General features: G+C 37.6%; 1 protein-coding gene across 1 annotated transcript; it reads right to left on the bottom strand.

The window, feature by feature from the left end:
- Positions 1–3,290: 3,290 nt before the first annotated feature.
- mxra8b (matrix-remodelling associated 8b) lies at positions 3,291–12,862 on the bottom strand. The gene is made up of 10 exons (XM_063015532.1): positions 12,791–12,862; positions 10,877–10,903; positions 10,493–10,795; positions 10,061–10,162; positions 8,956–9,456; positions 7,028–7,186; positions 5,879–5,909; positions 5,666–5,736; positions 5,504–5,572; positions 3,291–4,848 (listed from the first exon to the last, which is right to left on the bottom strand). Exons 1-10 carry the CDS (start codon positions 12,807–12,809, stop codon positions 4,823–4,825), a joined length of 1,308 nt encoding a protein of 435 aa, XP_062871602.1. The 5' UTR covers positions 12,810–12,862; the 3' UTR covers positions 3,291–4,822.
- Positions 12,863–13,088: the final 226 nt, after the last annotated feature.

Here is a 13,088-nt window from a genome sequence, read left to right as displayed (position 1 = left end):
ATCAGCATTCTTTCCAAACCAGTCACATTAATTTTAGTAGTATAATTCAGTGGTGTAACTACTAAGACTGTGTATATATGTGTAGAGGAAAACCAGGCCAGGGCCTATAGCAGGAGGATACTGTTGCATTTGGGGATACTAATGTCTTTGAGGCTTTCTTTAGGTTCATATACAGATATAATTTCAAACAAACTATTTTAAGTCATGCTAGCAGAAAGCCACAGATGTAATGTTGGCATTATTGGAACTTTGAGTGCAGCCAGGTTATATGGTCAAACGAGCAAAAATAGCTTTCTGGAAAATCAGGCTGCTTTTGTCATTACGCTTCCAAAAACCTGACCTAAATCCCAATGAAAAAGCTTTGGGGTAACACGAGGAGTTACCAGAAGTAGATATAATGGATCCTGGAGGATCTGGAGAGATTTGTATTAAGGAATGCTTTTAGATTCATTGCTTTGTATTGATCCAATACATCAAGCATTATCATTAGAGAATATTTGAATTTATAATCTTATAAGTTTAACTGTAAAACAAAATTTGTAAAACTGAGCTGATTAATCACACATACATACAGTGTATCACAAAAGTGAGTACACCCCTCACATTTCTGCAGATATTTAAGTATATCTTTTCATGGGACAACACTGACAAAATGACACTTTGACACAATGAAAAGTAGTCTGTGTGCAGCTTATATAACAGTGTAAATTTATTCTTCCCTCAAAATAACTCAATATACAGCCATTAATGTCTAAACCACCGGCAACAAAAGTGAGTACACCCCTAAGAGACTACACCCCTAAATGTCCAAATTGAGCACTGCTTGTCATTTTCCCTCCAAAATGTCATGTGATTTGTTAGTGTTACTAGGTCTCAGGTGTGCATAGGGAGCAGGTGTGTTCAATTTAGTAGTACAGCTCTCACACTCTCTCATACTGGTCACTGAAAGTTCCAACATGGCACCTCATGGCAAAGAACTCTCTGAGGATCTTAAAAGACAAATTGTTGCGCTACATGAAGATGGCCAAGGCTACAAGAAGATTGCCAACACCCTGAAACTGAGCTGCAGCACAGTGGCCAAGATCATCCAGTGTTTTAAAAGAGCAGGGTCCACTCAGAACAGACCTCGCGTTGGTCGTCCAAAGAAGCTGAGTGCACGTGCTCAGCGTCACATCCAACTGCTGTCTTTGAAAGATAGGCACAGGAGTGCTGTCAGCATTGCTGCAGAGATTGAAAAGGTGGGGGGTCAGCCTGTCAGTGCTCAGACCATACGCCGCACACTACATCAAATTGGTCTGCATGGCTGTCACCCCAGAAGGAAGCCTCTTCTGAAGTCTCTACACAAGAAAGCCCGCAAACAGTTTGCTGAAGACATGTCAACAAAGGACATGGATTACTGGAACCATGTCCTATGGTCTGATGAGACCAAGATTAATTTGTTTGGTTCAGATGGTCTCAAGCATGTGTGGCGGCAATCAGGTGAGGAGTACAAAGATAAGTGTGTCATGCCTACAGTCAAGCATGGTGGTGGGAATGCCATGGTCTGGGGCTGCATGAGTGCAGCAGGTGTTGGGGAGTTACATTTCATTGAGGGACACATGAACTCCAATATGTACTGTGAAATACTGAAGCAGAGCATGATCCCCTCCCTCCGGAAACTGGGTCGCAGGGCAGTGTTCCAGCATGATAATGACCCCAAACACACCTCTAAGACGACCACTGCTTTATTGAAGAGGCTGAGGGTAAAGGTGATGGACTGGCCAAGCATGTCTCCAGACCTAAACCCAACAGAACATCTTTGGGGCATCCTCAAGCGGAAGGTGGAGGAGCGCAAAGTCTCGAATATCCGCCAGCTCCGTGATGTCGTCATGGAGGAGTGGAAAAGCATTCCAGTGGCAACCTGTGAAGCTCTGGTAAACTCCATGCCCAGGAGAGTTAAGGCAGTTCTGGGAAATAATGGTGGCCACACAAAATATTGACACTTCAGGAACTTTCACTAAGGGGTGTACTCACTTTTGTTGCCGGTGGTTTAGACATTAATGGCTGTATATTGAGTTATTTTGAGGGAAGAATAAATTTACACTGTTATATAAGCTGCACACAGACTACTTTTCATTGTGTCAAAGTGTCATTTTGTCAGTGTTGTCCCATGAAAAGATATACTTAAATATCTGCAGAAATGTGAGGGGTGTACTCACTTTTGTGATACACTGTACATACACTAACTCTTATCTAACTTTACAAAGGGTGCTAATAATTTAGTTTTTTCTACTGGTGTTTGGGCAGCTATAGTCAGGTTTAAACAGCAGGTGGCGACTCTTTTACATTATAGGCTTTTTTACACATTTATCACACATTCATTATTTAGTTCTGGGACAGTCTCTTCTGGAATTTGCATATTTTACTAATCCTCGCAATATTTTGTCCAATCGTGGCATTTTTCCCACACCAAATCCACTATCTGTATAGGCACAAAAAAGTCAACAGTTGTAGATTGGTTATTCATCTTGAAATGATGGTGGTGTGTGACAAGCTCCAGTAATAGGAGCCTAAACAAATCACTTTGTATAAATGTTACTTCAAAAATCATATAACAAGCACTACTAAAATACTTGATTTGGTAATCCAACAATCTGAGCTAGATTTGACATTATTTGTCGTAGGCTGCTGAGGTTCCATGAACCGAATGAGTGTATATTGAGACTTAATTGCAATCAAAACAAAGATTAAATCAAGTATTCTACTTAAGCCTAAATCCATGTGTCATTTGTTTTCATTTTCTCTTTCCATTTCCCACTTTTCTCCCAATTTAGAAATTTTCCGTTCCCTGTTACTCTGTTATTTACACCAGTCCCTCGCTGGCTGAGGAGGGCCGCAAACTAGCACCCACCTCCTCTGACAGCAATTGAATTTAAGGACTAGTACCTCTGCTGAGACCTTAGCTTGTAAGTTAAAACTCCATCTTTTAATTGTATTTATTGCACACAAATACTGTCACATAAATACTAATATCACATTCTACATACATGGTCATATGCTTGTTGGATATCCTAGTGCAAAACCATGGGCATTAATAAGGATTTGGCCCCAATTTACAACCATAACAGCCTCCAATCTTCAGGCAAGGCTTTCAACAAATTTTTTAATGATCTGTGGCATGTTGTGCCCATTGAGTTTGAAATATTTGTGAGGTTAAGTACCAATGAATGAGACACACAAGGAATACCAGGAAATAAACTGATTAGAAAGGCCATATTAGGTGAATGACACAATTACACACAATAACTTAATATTTTAAAATATACTTTATTTGACTATATGCCGCTTTTTGAAAACAAAAAGGAAATTATTCATACCAGTAGAATATGCTCTGCTTCTACACAGCCAAACATTCTCTAAAAGCAATACTTAAAACTGCATTGTCACTAACAGTCATTGTCAGTCACCATCATGTTTATCAGGCACTGTCCTGTAATCACAGGAAATCGTTGTTTTTGCAAAAGTGAATCATAATAGGCAAGATAAATGTATGCAATAAAAGATACGCATAACTTTTTTCCCAGCCAATGCAAAGCACATTGCTAGGCCTTTTAGACAGAATATACATTAGGCAGCGCAAATTATTTCTGTGCATCTAGCTTATATGGAAAAAGATAAATAAACTGCTGGTTGCTGTGAGCAAAGAGTATAAAAACAGACTAAATAAAGACAGAATTCCAAAAAATCTTTTAGAAATACCATTTTGTGTACAGTGGAAAGTATTCAGACCCCTTGATTTTTGTGCACTTTATTGTGGATGCACATATTTGTTCATTTTACCCCTCAATCTACAGTTCAAAAACTAAAATAAAAACTTTGCTGTAGTACTCCAAATTGTGGTCAGGTGCATACTATTTACTTTCTGATTGAAATGTGTCTAGAACTTATTGGAATTGAAATTACTGGAATTATAGTTTGCAATGGCACGTACCTGGGTCTTTAAAGGCCCTTACATTTACACTGCACTGCCAGGATGAAAACCAAGCAATTAAACATAAGTAACTGTCTTTAGATTTGTCTGCTATCAAATTGTGGCAAGGCATATATCAAGGCAAGAAAATAAAACAATATCTAAGACTATTAGTGTTCCCATGGTAACAGTGGCCATAAAGTTTTAAACTAAAAGAAACTTGGCAAAATCATGAACTTTTTCAAAGTTGGCCATATGGCCAGTTGGACATCCAGGCAAGAAGGTCTGAAAACCACCGTATATTATGAAACATAAGTTGTCCATACCATTTTCGTAATACCATATTAATAATAGGCTGCTGAGGCTGACTGTCCTGGAACCATGAATATCTTCTAAACGTCCTGAATGCTTGAATGCATTGTGTTTCAGTAAATGTAGTCGACACATTTCTAGTAGAAAGCACTGTCTGGTAAGCTCAGGTTAGCAGGACCTGATTCAACAAAACTGCATTCTAAAACTTATAATACTTTGTTACACTAACATAGCTTCATTATATATTTTTTTAAAATTAATTTGACATACGTCTTGTTTTGCCTTGTTTGTTACAATTTCAACGTACTTGTACGAACAGATTAGATTTACAGCAAACAACATTTATACTGACCACCAAATGACAACAACAACACATTTACTTCAAGGACAACAGACTAAAAAGGTTTTGCACCAGTTATTGCATTTCTTTACACCAATAAAAGTCCACAACAAGCACTTTTTGTCTTATTGAGAGTACAGTAAAAACTTTTGTAGATGATGTCCACAGTCTTCCTTAATCCCATGGAGCAAGCCCTGGACCAGCCAGCAGCCCACCATCCCTCACTTCTGCAAGTATTTCTCCATTTCTGTCAATAAAAGAGACAAAACATGGTACAGGCATAAAGAGACAGTTGTAAAGTAAAAATACTAACAAAAAAGCGGTGGTTACATATACAAATGCTGTAAAGAGCACAACATTAAAGTTTTTGCATTTTTCATAAATAGCCAGGTTGCAATTAGTAAAAATCATTTTACTATTATCATTAACTACTACAAACAAAATTCATATTACTGTAAGAGAGTGTAACAACTGTGTGAAATGGCTACTGTGGTGCTGTAGGAGAACTCAGTCGAAAGAACGAGTGGTGGTTATGGCACTGGCTCAATGTGTAAGTATTTTCAATTATTTTCTTTGTCTGTAATGCAACAGTTTAAGCTTCCATACAGTGTTTAATGTCTTCTTTTTTTATTATATTTTATGCATTTTTTCTCCCATTTTCTCCCAATTTAGTGTATACAATTTGTCTTCCACTGCTGGGGATCCCCAATTTTTTGCAGTTGAGGAGGGTATATTGCTGCTCACGCCTCCTCCAACCCACACGCAGCCTCCACCCATGAACTCTGCACAGGCGCCTCTGTCCGCCAATCAAAGTCCTATATATATATATATAAATCTTCACAGTATTCAATTCACAGTTTTAGCGGGTATCCTACATGCACTTTAATAGACCACATAATCACCTCTGTTAAGATCAATCTCTTTTGGAGCATGGTAGTTGTTCATCTCTTTCATTATGTTGTTCTTGTAGTCTGAGAAAAAATAGAAGGATAAGCAAAATGTCAAAGTAAGCACTAAGTTCCCACATCTGAGACATTCTGGAAACGTGAAGATGTTCTTTTTACCAAGTCGGAGATCTTCCTGATTATAGTGTCTCAGTTCAGTGGGTTGCAATTCAATTTCTGTCATTTGACTTCTGTTTAGCACAGAAAGAGCATCAGAGGTGTGCATGTTACATTATATATAAAACATAATTAATGATGCAGTTGGTGTGTTATGAGAGCTTCTCCCAAAATTAAGTAGAATTTAGTAAAATAATTTAGCCTTTCAATCCTTACCGAACACTCCTGCGTGTATCATACTCCAACCCTGCAACACACATTAACATCTCGTAAAAAATTTATCTTGTCATGACATTTAAGACATGTAAAGACATGTTAGTATTAAAATCAATGTGTCTCACCATGATGCATCTTCTTATATACCTCTCTCTATGAAGGACAAATATATGCCTTACTTGTGGAGATAAACAACTCTACTTTTCCAAGACTGCATGTAATCTACTCCAAACAGTTTCGAAATCCATGTTATATGCCAGCAGCGCCAGTTGGTGGGATTGAGGTGCCACTCATGCATTGCCAATTGCAGCTGGTTCTGAGGGTTCCTTATTTTTCCTTTTTTCCCAGAGAACTGAGTCACAGATAGATGGCAGACACAGCCTGTGAGATTGTGACAACCAGTTCTCAGTTCTGCCCTATCCCTTATCTGCTTTTTCCATTGCAAGCTGTGGATGTTTTTGTGACTTTCATTTAATACTTTGTTTGCCCTCCACTGGTCTTTCACATTAATGTTGGGTGACTTTATGTCATTCCTGGCACAAAAAATTAAGCAGCACGGCTTTGTTTGATGGCTTGTGACCATCCATCTTAATCACATTTCAGAGGTTATTTAATAAGGTTCATTTAGGGAGATTGGGCTGGCCATGACAGTGTCTTGATCTGGTGGTCCTCCATCCACACCTTGGTTGACCTGGCTATGTGACAGGAAGAGCTGTCCAAATGGAAAAAACTAATCCTCAGAGTTGGGCTGCCCAATTCCAGCCTTACTAAAGCATCCTCAGATAATCACCAATCCTCCACAAATTTCACTGTGGGTGTGAGACACTGTGATTGTGTTTTCCAGGTCTTTTTTAGATGATCAAGTGTTGGGTCAAGCTGAAAACTAGAAAATGACTTTATTCTAGTCTCAATCTATTCGGCCTATTTTTGCACTTTCAGCTGATTGTATTACAAGAGGATAGTGATGCCCACATCAGTGTTTTATTATTGTTCAGGTGATTGATTAATCACCATTTATTTATTAATATTCATTTATTCATTAATAATTATTAATTCATTGCACAAGCGCTGTATATCATGGCAAAATTTTGATATATGAAAAGGAGTGGTAAAACAGCGCAAATCAAACAAAATCACATCACATTTTACCTTTATTTTTGCAGTGTCTTGTGGTCATTATGATTCCTATTAGAATGAGCAGTAGCAGCAGAAAGAAAGCCAGGATGTAGCCTGCTTGGTGCAGTAGGTGAGTTTGGCTCTCAGGCACAATAACATTTAATACACGTGAAGCCTCCACCAAATTTTTATCTGCAACAAGAAGAAATACAACATTTATCACTTTTACCATGAAAAAAAAAAGTTACCAAGCCAAGTAACCTCAGAAAACCTTTGATCTTAAGTACAAATTTGGCCATGGTACAGTACATTCTCACAAATAACATAAAATTATCTTGTTACTTTAACAACTACAAAGCTCAGGCAGTTTATTTTTCTTCCTCCACATTTGTATGAGTGAGAAGAGAGCAGGAGGAGCTGGGCTCAATGTCAAAACGACTCGAATGTAATGAGTTCCAGACCTGATCTCATGCAGCTGCAATGAAAAAAACACTCAGAGCAGCAGAGAGGAAAGACAGGATGAGGAGGAGGATTGTGTTGTTTGTGGTTAGCTTGTCTGTATGTCTGCTCTCTATTTATTTAGTGCCACACAAAAAATAGAAGAGTCAAATATTTTGTCATGATCATGATGCCATTTCTTTTCCACAAACTTGCCACTCAAATAAATCTAGTACATTTTGAGACATCCAGTTGATTATATACTGATTTTTTTAGATGTATTGCAATTTCCTGAGCTAATGCAGCCATACAGATACAATTGCAACACACAAATAAGCAAATCCACTCTAAAAGGGTCATGGTGCCATGTCAGCGAGTATTCTTAAGCGGTAAATTGTGTTCATCGGTGAGTCACAAAAAGTCAGCTTTTGGAAGGATTTACCTCCATCATTATGTGTAATTCTTTACTGATGAAACACACTTTTACCTTCAACATATCAGACTTTTTACACAGTGCCTTAAAACATATTCAGCCCTCTAAACTAAGTATTTACAGTTCAAGTAAAAAATCTTGTTTTTCAAATATTAAATAAATAAACCAACTAGTGAGTCCATAATTTTGAGTTTTTTATTGCATTAAATTGTTGTATTCTTGGTGTGATCTCAGGGCACCCACTCCTAGGTACAGCACTATTATCTTTGTAGCCAAATTTATTTGTGTCTTAGTAAATGTTTTTGTAGCCTTTTTCAGCTTGATCCTATCTTTAATTGGATAAAGATTTATTTTTTATGAATACCTAATGCGAAGTTAAAAGTAATTCCAAATGGTTGAAAAACTAAACTGTTCAGCTTGTTTTACTTAAAGAGGAATGCAGGAAAATGTTTAACAGACATGAAGAGATGTGAAATCTCAGAGAAACAACCAGCCTGCTTTGATGGCACCACTAGCCAGATGTTTTACAGATGTAGCAAACTTCCTTGTAAGCATTAAAAAACAGTTCATACTAACTAACACACGAGTCAGCAATGCAGTCATAGGCTAAACTTGCATTACTCACTTAGTTGAAAGTTTATGCCCCCCCCTTAGTTGAGTCAGTTAGTCAGCTCAGTCCAGCTTATTTAACTAAAACGTCACTTAATTTATTTACCATACAAACCTTTGTTGTGGAGCCTCCTAACACACTTCATAAATGAGAAATTAATATTTAAAATTAAACATTAAAAGTCCTTAATTAATTAATTAGGGCAGTAAAACAGTGAGGACTGTTGCAATTAAACATGCAACAATACTCCTGCAGGGTCAGGGGTACTAAGACATAAAAACAGTAAATAATTAAGCAGAAACAGTGACAGGAAACCCTCTAAATCTCTGTAATGAGAAATTATTTATTTATTTAAATAAATAAACATTGTAGCTGTCCCTTTATCTTCCTCCTACTTCAGATTGTACTTGTACGTCAGTATTTTTTGCAAATATTATCTAGACCTATAGTGAGACAAGAAAAAAAGAACTAATACATTACCAGGGTTATTGATGACAGGTCCTGGATGTTGTGTGGTTTCAAAATTAAATGGCTGAGTAGTCAGTAACTCAGGAGGTAAGGCTGCAGGAGACACAGGAGGCTCGACAATCACCCGGTAGATGCGTCTCTCCTGCAGGCCACAGTAGTGGTGGTGCAGATGGCAGGAGTACAGGCCTTTATCAGATGGCTGGATGTCACTTATGGTTAGGGAGAAATCACCCATGCTAAATGCATTGTTTGACATGTGTATCTTGCTAAGGAGGGAGTGAGGTCCATTATTCCGTTTTTCTCCAGAAGCATAAAAATCAATGAGACGTTCTGCTTGATCACGTCTCACCCCGGGAGCCTGAAAGTCCCAGTGCACTACCTGCTGCTGACCCTCCTCTATAGCACCTTCTCTCCATAGAGGGCGACGGTTTATGCAGGGCAAGACAATGCTGCTGCCTTCCAGCACCACAAACACAGACTTCTCTCCATCCCATACACGCCTCTCCTTTCGCTCTGCAGCAAAGAATAAATGAGTTTATTTAAGCACATACTGCTATTTTAATATTATATCATCATTATAGCATTGTTTACATAAACTATTTTATATAGTATGATTTGCAACTATTGCCTAGTCCACATCCAGCTGCTGTTCAAGGTATGTGCAGCAAATCAGTTGAGTTTTACTGTTCAAACAATTATTTCATTATTTAACTTTAAGATAACTGTTAAAATGATAATGATAATTACATATTGTTATTTAGAAACTAGTTGGCAGTGAAGTGATACAAATTTGGTAAAAAAAAGTGTTCAGATGCAGTCAAATCTATAGGTAGTAGTAACTGATTAACAACAGTTCCCTACAGAAATGCACAAAATATTATCACTTCCTTTTTATGTATGATTATTTATAAAGTTTCTATAAGCTGCATTATTATTACAAAGACAGTCAATGTGTAATGTTAAAAATTATATATAAAAAAAACCCAGTAAATCTTAATAGATCTGTTGATCCCCTAAAACCACTGGTTATGGCATGAGTGTTCAAAATACATTAAAAGTTAAATGTACACATTTAGCACTGCAAAACATAGTGAGAGGATAACAGGTGTTTTCTTACGTGACTTAGTGACGTTAAGCTGGATTTGAATAGACTGGTCAATCTTGCAGTAATGGTGATGAAGGTTGCAGGAGTAGATGCCTTTATCATTCATGTCCACATCTACACAAACAAAACAGCAGCAAATCAATTGGGAGAAAAGGGTTGTTTTTAATTCTATTTAGCATTTTCTCTTTTTTCCTCATAATCTAGTCACATCCAATTCCCCGATGTTAACTTCCTCCACCACTAAAGCAACCTTGCCTGGCCAATGAGTGTCTCGGACTACCATCTCTCATGCAGATGCCTCGACTTACAACTTGAAATTGAAAGCTCATGATCTCATTGGGGTGGGCTAGTGCATAAGACTGCTGCACTACCCAAGCGCTCTTGGACGAAAAGGCATCTTATAAAGTATCGGTTAAACACAGTGCAGAATTAGAAAAATCTTACTGTGGATGGTAAGAGAGAAGTTGCCGTCGCTGAAGGCATCTTTGGAGATGGTGACCCGGCCCTTGTTGTACGCATTGTAGACACGCTCCCTTCCTGCTGAGAACATGTCAAGAACTCGCTCTACTGTATAATCAGGTCGGTTTCGGTTCAGGTCCCAGTGCACCACACGCTGCCGGTCCCGAAGATTGTCCTGCCTCCAGACTATTTTCTGGTTATGGCAAGGCAGGACAACTTTTGACCCTGCTGCAACTGTGATGTTCCGTGCCTCCACCACTAGGCCTGGCATGCTGCCCTGCGCCCACACTACAAAACACACACACACTCACAGTCAGCATACGTGTATTATGTCAACTAATACACAAATTCATGATTTGATTTACTTACCATGTGGTGTAAGAAGTGCTGCAGCAACTAAAAGTCAATAAAAACGGATTATTAGCATTTTATAGCAATTTATGTTTCAGTTACCTGATGTAATTTATACTTAAAATATTTCTTTGATGAACAATCTGTCTCACATTAAGATTTTCCATACAAAGAGTAAACCACATACATACTCAGAAATAAGGACAGTAATTCTGGACGAAAAATCTCCCACTAAACTGTGCCATGCTGCATTTTAGGAGAATAAAAGTATGAAAAAATTGAGAATCTAGGTCACACTGACCCTGAGGTTTGGATTTAAATGTACAGTGTGGCCACTGAAGAAAGGAAAATACACCACCAAACTCTGTAATTTTCTCTCTGTAATTAGTGTGCCACACTAAAACTATGGCTTGTAACGGAGCCTGGCTTGACATTAATCACTAAACAATGTGTCTGAAAATTGTCACGTAGAAGCATGGAATTAACTCTGGTGAGTCAGAAAACTGGAGGTTAAATGCTGCTATTCAAAATTACTGTTAAACAACAGCATTTTGCCATTGTGAACAATTTTTTAACAAGCACTACTTAAACCAATGCGTTAAGTCAACATTATCCACAGCTTTTTTCTGATAGGGTTTAACAACTAACCCCATTTTTAAAAGAAGACTTCTTGTAGTGTGATGAGACTAAAAAAAGATCTTTGTATTTTATTCCTTGTAACCAGCTGAACCACATGCACCTTTTCTAACAAAACAGTTGCATGAACTTTTCACCAACAATGATAAACTAATATATACAACTTCCCAAACACAGCCTGGTATTCTGCAGACTGTCGACTATCTAAATGATTGATATGAGATCCAGCAGCAGACTCATGCACAGATATAATAACAGGCTTCAGTTATAACCACCATCTTTCCCCAAGTATAATAAGTCAGTATCGTATTTATTATTTTTCAGTTTATAATAACATTCAGAGGTCAAAGACAAACACAAGATAGGAATATTAATTAAACAAGCTAATGTAGCTTCTTCTTACCAAAGTGCCTTAAGCTGTGTTTTTCTGCTAATTACTTTTTGCAGTGAATTACTAAGGGCAGTTGTAGCCTAGTGGTTAAAGTACTGGACTAGTAAGCAGAAGATTGCTGGTTCAAACCCACCACCGCCAAGTTGCCACTGTTGGGCCCTTGAGCAAGGCCCTTAACCCTCAATTGCTTAGACTGTATAATGTAAGTCGCTTTGGATAAAAGGGTCTGCTAAATGCTGAAAATGTAAATGAATTACTGTAATAAGCAAATCAATTTCATGAAGAGTACATATTAGATTCTTTAGATTTTTTTTTACTTTGGGTAGGGATTCCTTCACATTTTAGGGACCTAATCTGTTTTTAAAGATATATTTTTCATCTTAAAGAACAACAATAACACTGGACACTCAAATGCATGCCATGTGTGGCTGACCCATAAACAAAACTACATTTCTGCCAAGGCAAGGAACAGTGTAAAGTTGCAATACTTTTTTTACAAACTCACTTGTAATGTTATTAAAAGCTAAGTTACCAGTATTATGCAGAGTAGAAAAAATAATAATAAAATAAGTTAATGTGTGTAGTTCTTGACCCAGCTGGTTTAGTCATATTTTCTTGTGCATGATTCTATTACTAACATTTAGACAACAACAAAGAAACTGTGACCTGAAAATATAACATATAATGACTTATTTGTAGTCTTTTAAGTGATACTAATACTATTGCAATAAGAGGACAGATTTGAAACAACAAACTTTCTAAGAAAAAATAAAAACAAAAAACAGATGCACACTAAACTGAAGAAAAACAAAAAGTTTTAGGTCTCACAATCTGCGTTAGTATTGAAAGTAACACTGCCTGACAAAAAGTTACAAAAGATAAAAGAAGTTGAATCAGCGACTTACTGTATAATCCCAGGAACATTTCGGACAAAAGCTTCTGAATCCTTCGTGTTCATCCAGGCGGTGGAGTTCAAGTAGACTGCTGGACGGACAGCATCACCTGGAAACTTTGTCGACAAACTACAACTCGGACTGGGAGTCGATCCCAAGAGTCGATTCCACGATTCCAGGCTTTAAGAATTGTGAGTCGAATGTCCGTACAACTTTACTTATTTGGTTTGCAATGACAAATACTAATGGTGAAGAAAGTAACAAAGAGACAGATAAAAATGTTGACTAAATATCATTCACACAGACAGAT

The sequence above is a fragment of the Trichomycterus rosablanca genome, chromosome 19, assembly GCF_030014385.1.
Source record: "Trichomycterus rosablanca isolate fTriRos1 chromosome 19, fTriRos1.hap1, whole genome shotgun sequence".
NCBI classification, from domain to species: Eukaryota; Metazoa; Chordata; class Actinopteri; order Siluriformes; family Trichomycteridae; genus Trichomycterus; species Trichomycterus rosablanca.
This window is presented reverse-complemented; position numbering and strand designations above follow the sequence as displayed.